At 37.3% G+C, this 8960-nt stretch overlaps 2 protein-coding genes across 2 annotated transcripts; both read right to left on the bottom strand.

Moving 5' to 3' along the window:
* Positions 1-1157: 1157 nt before the first annotated feature.
* Positions 1158-2126, bottom strand: LOC121516961 (olfactory receptor 52Z1-like). Its single transcript, XM_041798423.1, has one exon. It carries the CDS (start codon positions 2124-2126, stop codon positions 1158-1160), a length of 969 nt encoding a protein of 322 aa, XP_041654357.1.
* A 4163-nt stretch (positions 2127-6289) lies between these two features.
* On the bottom strand, positions 6290-7234 carry LOC121523799 (olfactory receptor 52E8-like; the record flags this gene model as incomplete). Its single annotated transcript, XM_041808852.1, has 1 exon — positions 6290-7234. A coding segment is annotated over exon 1 (945 nt), but the record flags the coding sequence as incomplete, so codon positions are not given.
* Positions 7235-8960: the final 1726 nt, after the last annotated feature.

Here is an 8960-nt window from a genome sequence, read left to right as displayed (position 1 = left end):
CCCAGTCACATGTTGATCAGTCCTTGGGTGAGAAATGTAACCCCGAGTTGCTCCCACTGCTGCATCGGTAGCATATAAATGTGTATGAATGTGATTAACTCATACTGATGGCCAATTCTCCATAGCAACCTCTGCCATCAGTGGGTGAATGTGAAGTGAAAGTGTGTGATTGGGTAGTCGTGACCTCTGGTGTTAAAGGGGGACATATTTTACCCTTTTAAGGCAAGTTTATATTTGTCTCAGAGGTGCCTGTGAAGTCTGTTACTGAAAAAAACCCTCCAGTATTGGATTTTTGCATGTCTAAAAACCTCTCTGTTTCAGCCCTGCTCAAAACGAGTTGTTTCTGTGTCTGTGGCTTTAAATGTTAATGAACTGTCTGACTCCACCCCTGATCACACTCCTCTCAGGAAATGGATGTGGCTTAACGGATGTAGGTCTCCTGAGTCATCTGACAAGCTTTCCTTGTCAGATGACTTGGAAAGTGCTATCCAAGTTCAAGTCCATTTACCATTTGATCATATTTGTCCTTGCTTGGAGCCTCCAAATCACTAAAGCTGCCCCTGAGTGGAGAACACATAAAATTTTTTATGAACTTAACATAAGATAAAACATTTCACTAAATAGATATATATCTCTGGGAATCATTTTTTCACATATTTTGAAAAAAAAAAAACATTTTAGTCATTTATGGTTATTTCATGCAGTCCAGATTCCTCTGGGATTTCAGTTTGCAACACTTGAACTCTTTCAGACTTGCAGATATCTTTATGATACATAACAGTCTCAGTGTATTTGCCCATTAGAAGAACAGCATTAGCCTTAAGCACAAATGACTTCAGTCCATGCTGACTGCAAGCATTAGGATATCTCTTTCTTAATAAATGTAAGGCACAAAGTTTGCTTTTATTACTTCCAGACACCAAAAGTTGAGAAAAATAAAAGAGAATATTAATAATGAGGAAAATAAAATCAGAGCTCCAGCAGTAACCCTGCTGAACCTACCCCCCGTTAAAAGATATATGAAATGTAAAACTCTGGTAATTTACTTCTGCTAAAATGAAGCAAGTGTATCACTAACCTCTAGCATGGCACCTTCATAGTTATAACAAACACTTGCATTATTATTTCTTACAGCTTATATGAAGTTAAACTGTACTTTATCTTTTAGAGTCAACTGCAATGTTCACCTTCCTCCTCTTAAATCTATGGATCAGTGCTTCTTTAATGTCCTTAGTCTTCAAACAGTAAATTATTGGGTTAACCACAGCAGGGATGAGGCTGTACATCATGGTGATAGCAATTCGAGCATCACTGCTGAAACGAAACCCCAAGTTATGAGCAATATAATTGAAACATCTGGGCACATAATACAGACAGGTGATAAAGATCTGAGGAGCACAGGTGGACAGCGCTTTGGTCCGCCCCTCTGTTTGAGACATTTTGAGCACAGCTATGATCACAGAGAAGTAAGAAAAGATGATGAAAGATAAAGGGACCAGGAGGCTGACCATGGCATTAGCAAGAGCGACAGCTTTTACGTATGCAACCCCATCACCACATCCCAGCTGAGTGATTGATAAATGGTCACAATAGCAGTGTGAGATGATGTTTTTGTGGCAGTAGGGCAAAGTCAGAGCATGCAGTACAATCCCCATCATACGTATGAACGTAAGAATCCAACACAGGCTACAAGCAACAGACGCTGATTTGTTTGTAATCACAACAGGATATCGAAATGGAAGCCATATGGCAAAAAAACGATCCAAAGCCATGATCATTAAAATCAGAGAGTGAATGGCTCCAAGAGAATGGACAAAATACATCTGTGCAAAGCAGACCCCAAATGAAGATATCATGTCATTCCACCAATATCTAGCTACAATTTTTGGAAGAGTAACTGTACCAAAAACAATATCTGTCAGTGCAAGATGGGAAAAAATCAGGTATGTTGGTTTGTGTAGAGTCCTCTCATGCAGGATCACAGCTAAAATAAAACCGTTTCCAAGCACAATAGATAAGAAGAGGAGGAGGAGGAGGAAAGACACTGCTCCATAATACTCAGGCTGAAGTCCAGGGAAGCCAACAATGATAAAATTTTCTATAGTTGTAATATTAATGTATTTCATAATAACATGCACACAAAAACAGCCTTTAAAAAGATAAACAAGACAGTGCTGGAGGTATGGAAACAAACAGCTACAATATAAACCACAAGGCAAAAGCAATATAGCAATGTCAAAGAGAGGATACAAACAAGAAGCAGTGGAGGATCTAACACAAGTTATCTCCACATGTGGTCTGCCTGAACCATCTGCATGTGTTTGCCTCTTTATGAGGGGAGTCTGAGGGGTGTGGTGTCATCTCTCACTGCAGGCAAGACGGGAAAAATTAGATTACAGGTGCATGCTTTGACAAAACATGTTTATTCCCAAATCAGTTCAACTTAGTCAGTTTTTCACATTACTGATGGAAGGGAATCTTCATGTTACACTTGTTTGAGGATAAAAACATTAAAAATGAGATTAAAGAAATCAACAATAATAGAGTGAACCTAAAGATCAGGATTAGCAAACATATTCAACTAAAAGAGAGCAGCCTTTTTTTTGTTAAAAAAAAGAAGTCTACATTTATTTTATCTAACCTCTTATTTACTTTATAACAGCACATATTGATGACATCAGACTGGAACTATCTATCTATCTCCAAAATCCCAATTTTTCAGAGGAATTTTAAAAAAACAGTTTTTCTCCCAAAACAATTTAACATTAAATAGCCATAGTGGGCTTATTTTTGACACATTTGATTGCTTTAAAATGTGTTAAAAACCTATTGGCAGTTGTGACAGGTGCGCAAGAGAACTGATTTATGAATTTAAAAACAACTTCAATGAGGAAAAAATAGAGATATGAGGTTTTAACCGACCGGCAGTAATATGTAACACAACTGCCAACCCTAGATCGATGCTAAAGAAAATGCACATAGCACTTTGAACAAATACACAACCAAACACGGTTAAAAAGGGCTGAAACTAAGAGATAACAATGAATAGAACTTCAAGACTCAAAACTACAGCATAGAAACAGTGACATGGTACATTAAAATGGACTTGAGAGCTTGTAAAATGCTTTTGACTACTCAAAGTGCTTTTTATGATACAAGTCATCTTCACCCATTTATAGCCAGTAATTCACATTGATACACTGATGCAGAAGGCTGCTATGTAGAGTCCATCAGTATTTCATTCAGGAGAGACGTAACACAAGTTTATCCATCATTTATTTTATAAGTTTGGAAACGATTTAAATTGTGATGTCTATGGTGGATGGATGCCATCGTAATGTCTTTATGAACATGAAGGGGTAGTAAGGCTGACAGCAGGATAGGACATCCCCCCTATGGAGTCTACACTCAGATGGTGGTGATGAAAGGAGCAGGATAAGACGAGTAAGAGACTTCTGAGGTGCTGAACCTGGACACCAATGAGATGGCCTGGGGGTGGCGATGAAGGGATGTAGGATGGCATGAAGGAGCTGAAGCTGGACATTGATGGGTTGTAATGGAGGTGGCTTGGGTGGAGCAGGGCTGCAGCGGTCACACTGAAACAACTGACTGCACAGTAAAGAGAACAGATTTTAAAACATAAGTAAGCAGACGTTCATACTAGCAGGTTACCAGAGCAGGAAACGGAGCGGGAAAGGGAGACACATGAACGAATGAGAGGATGAATGGAAATAAAACCTTCCTTCTGCTTGAATCTATGCTAAGCTTCATGACTAATCCCATTTATATGCATCCATACACACTGGCTGACAAGGCAGTGAGAGAGATTCATGGTTAAGTGTCTTTCCTAAGGACACTTGACATATGACTGCAGGAGCTGGGGATCGAACCTCCAAACTTACAGTTGAGAGATGACCGACTCTACCTATTGATCCACAGTCAACCAATTATAAATAAATATAGAAAACATTAAGTGAGACAGATTTAATACTACAGACAGTGCTGATACAAAAATAATGATTTAAAATGTCATATATTTATCTATTCATGCTGTCAATAGATAAAAAAAAATTCGTATATATTCAAAATTATATTTCTTAAGTTTTTATTATCCATTACTTGCTTTTCTGAAGCTTCACCAGAATTTTCTCAGAACACTAAATTTATCTTTTATTGCAGTGAAGCCATCCAAACATTTCAGTGAGTCTGTATAATAATCATTGGACAGACTCATTATGAGTACAATAAGTCACAACATTTGATTTCTGATGACATGTAGGGAAAAAATAAATCAATACAACAAAAAGGCCTTAAAAATTTCACGAAAACTTTAAAGGAAAAGCAGCAATTTTGTCATTTTTGGTCTGCTGGTTGGTCCACGAGCTTGCTTTTAGTTTTAAAAGTTCAATGAGAAAAGACGGATGTTTGTCGTTACCAATTAAATTACGTGTACAAGTGGACCAGCCAGAGCTGCAGAGGGAGACAGGGTCCTCTGGGGTCTGTAGCTTCTAGTAAACATCAGGGCTGACAAACAAAACACGGGTACCAAGGGCTCATCACAGCTCTCTGTGTGTTTCAGTGATTTATGGTCAATGCAAAGCATGATGGGATGCAGCATTTTTCCTACTTGCCAAAGTCGTCTGTGGAAATCAACACTTTTAACAGCTCTATTTCAAAAGTAGTTAAAAACATATTATTGCTTCATACTGAGACCCAATTTGTACAAGAGAACAAGCAGATCATCAAAGGTGCTACGATACAGTTCATTTTAGTTATAGTTTATTAAGGTATATCAAAATAAGGTTAGCATCCATTTCATTCGTAGGGCCAACCGGGAATGGGTCTGATATAGTACCTTTAAAAACATCTTAGAGATCAGTACAGTCTAATTGACTGACTCAAAGAAAAAATGAACAAAGGGTATAAAAAAAATAATAAAATCATAATACATTTTTTTTTAAATTGTACCTTTCTTTGTTACTTCTGTGTTCATGACCATTTGGACCAGTGTCAACAGAATTTATCTTAACAGAGTCTTGAGGAAAAGGTCAGTTGCTCCACATCTTATAATTCCTTTACAATGGATATCCAATGCTGGTTATTTCTTATTCTGCTTTTCATCAGTAGTTTTTTGAGGAAGTATTTGTCCTGGGCATCAAGCGCGTGTGGTGTAATTCCTTAATATATAGAAAAACATATTTTATATCTTTACAGAAAATACTTTTACATACAATGGCAAAGTTTCCATCGAGCTCAAATCCAGCTGCTGCATTGTGTCCAGCAGTAAAAAACTTTTGGTCTGCCATTGTGTAAATCTTTCCACTGGAAGTGATGAAAAACTTAACACACTCAGGAAATGTTCTCCATTGATAGGAACTCGGAGTCACTGAGTGGCCCCAATGGCCCTCAGTAGGGTGGCCCTTCTGGAAATTGCTCTGTTCTTATCTGTTAAATGTTTCTAATATCACCAGTTTTACACTCTGTACCTTAAAAACACATTTTAATATTTAGTTGTGCAACAAAGTGTCAGAACAACTACACAATTCTCTTTATTTTTCATGAAAATTAAAAAAGAGTAGTTAAACAGTAAAACAGTATCCAGAAAAAAGGCACAAAGGTAAAATCAGATTTTGAAAGACTGAAATACAATCGACAGGTAAAGGGAGGCTTTGGGCAGGATTTCTGTTTTTGGCTCCTCACCTAAGATGAAGAGCTGAGAAACTTGAAGTAAAAAAGTACAAACATCGTGTTCAACTGGAACAATCAGAAGAGACCTGATTGAGGATTTCAGACTGTGCCATGGCTCACAGACATTTCTTTTACTCTGAAACCTCAATGTAAGAAAGGCTGACACCAGAATCACAGGAATAGGAAATTTACACCCACAAAGAAAACACATCGCTGGGATATATTTTCTTTTGCTCAGCTTTTTTATTTGAAATTTTTATTTTACACATATATCAACAGAACAAAAATAAAAACACAGACAAAATGGAAGTACTAATTACAAATAGTGGAAAAAGTTGTGCAAAGACAATTGTCCACATGAGCTTATATCTCCATAAATCAGAACATATGCATGCATAGCCTACATAAATACATCTTTGCATACATATATAAATAAAATAATACATGACCTTATTTGCTTTGAACTGGCAAAATATGTTGAATTTATCAGGAATGGACTTTGTTTAAAAAAACTAAAAACTTGACCCTAAAAATATAGATTATAAGTTTCTGTATTTATCTTGTTATTTTAGCAATTAAGTTGTTTTTATGTTTTTGAACTGATATTTATTTTTTTAATGAAGAATTTCTTTTTCAGTTTCTCCTTGATATCCTTTGTTTTGAAACAGTAAATGATGGGATTGAAAGCAGCAGGTAACAGACTGTAGAGCATTACAACAACGATGCGAACAGGAACACTAAAAGTGAATCCAACATTATTTGCCAGGTACACAAAGCACCTGGGCATGTAATACAGACAAGTGATGAGGAGCTGAGGCGTGCATGTGGACAGAGTTTTCATGCGGCCCTCAGAGCTCGACATTCTCATCACGGCCACGATAATAACGAAATAAGAGAAGATGATAAAACCAATAGGCACCAACAGACTGAACATAGCAAGACCAAAGGCAACCACCTGAACCTGCCGTACGTTGTCACAGCCCAGTGCTGTTATAGCTATGTGGTCACAATAGCACTGTATGATGATGTTTGAATTACAGAAAGGCAGAGTAAGAGCGTCCATAACTATTCCCACCATCCATGATATGGGCATCAACCAGGATATACCACAGAGCACGGACACTGTGGTGCTAGTGAAGAGGGCTGTGTAACGCAGAGGAGCACAAATGGCAATAAAGCGATCCAGAGCCATCACCATCAGGATGAAGGAATGAGTCGCACCTAAAAAATGGACAAAATACATCTGTGCAAAGCAGCCGTAAAAAGAAATAATGCTGTCATCAAACCAATATTTGCATATAATCTTTGGCAAAGTTACAGTCCCAAATGCCAAATCAGTGAGTGCCAAGTGACAAAAGATGAGATATGTGGGTTTATGAAGAGACCTTTCACATTTAACAAACACTAACAGGAATATGTTTCCTACAGCTATCGCCAAGAAGAGAATGAAAAGCAGGAATGATACAAATCCATAATGGTCCGGTGAAAGTCCAGGAAACCCAAGGATGACGAAATTATGGATTCTAGTTATATTAGTGGACAACATAACCCCTTAATATTAAAATTACTACCTTTTACGATGATTATTTGACATGACAAATCACTATAAATATTGAAATCATGGATGCATTCAAATAAAGACCAAACTGATTCAAGTGTGACAAGAATGCACAGAAAGAAGGCAATAATTCAGTATCATGCTGTCTGCAGAGCATCTGAAGTTATAATCTGATCTTGTAACACACAGTGGATGAGACGTCTCCCTTCAGTGCCCCACTACTTAGTTCTTACATCTCATGACTTGATTTTATATCGTATGCCAACAGGTCTATCCCACATGGGCTCATTCCCAAATGGACCCAGGCAGATCAGCATGAAGTGACACATTTAGTAAGACATGATGTAATTTACAGCCATGATTACTATACAACTACATTATGAGGAATGCTTTTTACCAGACAACTCTGCAACTTTTTTTTAACAACGTTTTTCAACTTTTTGTCCATCCCAGCATTTGAGCAGGTTTTTATATGGCTACGTAGCTAGCTAGCTAGCTATTAGCTGTGTGAGCTTGCGTGTTCCTGCCTGCATGCATACTAGTAACCCTAATGCACACTGCATTGAGGGGCTTCTCTGTGCATATGGGCTGTCGACGCCAAGGCGTCTTCTTGTAAGAAGTGTTGTAGATGTATTTTTTAAAATATATTTGTCAGGCATATTGACGAGAGGATTGAACCCACGCTTACATTTTCTGTCTCTGGATTTATTCAGGTACATTTCTATTTGCTGTACTGCATTCTCTGTGTTCTGAAAATGAATTGTATTCATTGTATAGGATGACATTAATGCATAATTTTCCCAATAGTCATGAGTACGAGCAGACTTCTTTTAGTAAAATATCCAAGAGGATCTGGCTGCAGACCTCTATGGTGGGGCATTCAGCAGCAGACCTCTACAATGGGGCAACACCATGTGTAAACTATGATACAGTTGGACACATAAAACTATATTTGTATAATGTCAATATACTGATAACATACCCTGCTGTGACTTTAGGGTTCCTAAAGTACACATAGTGTGAATTGTCCATCAGTCTTGACTGCCATGAGATGAGGTTGACTTTTTGCTTTCCTTCCAGAGGAGACCCACCTTTCCACAGAATTTCAAGAGTTGCTGTAGTTCTGTCAAATAGTAAAACATTTAACACTTCAGTTTAACTACAGTGTGGACACTTTTATGGACACTTTAATCGTGTTAAATTGAACTCTTTATGAGTTTCATTAACACTGTTGATTTTGCTGTGTATTTTACTTTTTACAGAGGTGTGACTTTACCTGAACACTCTGATTTAAGATCTATTCTCTTGTTGTTCTTGCCATTTAGGAGATATTATATTTTACTGTACAACAACTCCTCAGTTGCTACTCAGTACCTAAAGTAAACTTTAAATGTGATACTTTTTACTTTCACTTGAATAGCTTGATGGACCAGTACTTTTCATTTTACTCAAGTGAGTTTTAACCAGAGTAACTGTACTTTTACTTAAGTACAATAGTCATGTACTTTTTTTTCTATCTCTGATATATATAGAAACAATGGAGTTGAGTGTTTTTTTCTTTATTGAAAAGACTCTGCAACTCAAACTCACAAGTAAGCAATGGAGCTGAGCTGTGTGCAGCTTAGATGCAATGTATTTTTTTTATATCAGCTTAATATAGGCTAACCTAACACTTTTGCTTTTTCAGACAAGATGGTTTATGAAGAGAAAAGTG

The sequence above is a fragment of the Cheilinus undulatus genome, linkage group 2 (assembly GCF_018320785.1).
Source record: "Cheilinus undulatus linkage group 2, ASM1832078v1, whole genome shotgun sequence".
NCBI lineage: Eukaryota > Metazoa > Chordata > Actinopteri > Labriformes > Labridae > Cheilinus > Cheilinus undulatus.
The sequence above is the reverse complement of the archived record's forward strand: the minus strand, read 5'-3'. Positions and strand labels throughout refer to the sequence as shown.

Bases quoted from the DNA above. Each gene is read 5' to 3' on its own strand.
- LOC121516961 (XM_041798423.1), bottom strand. From the start codon at position 2,126: ATGAAATACATTAATATTACAACTATAGAAAATTTTATCATTGTTGGC.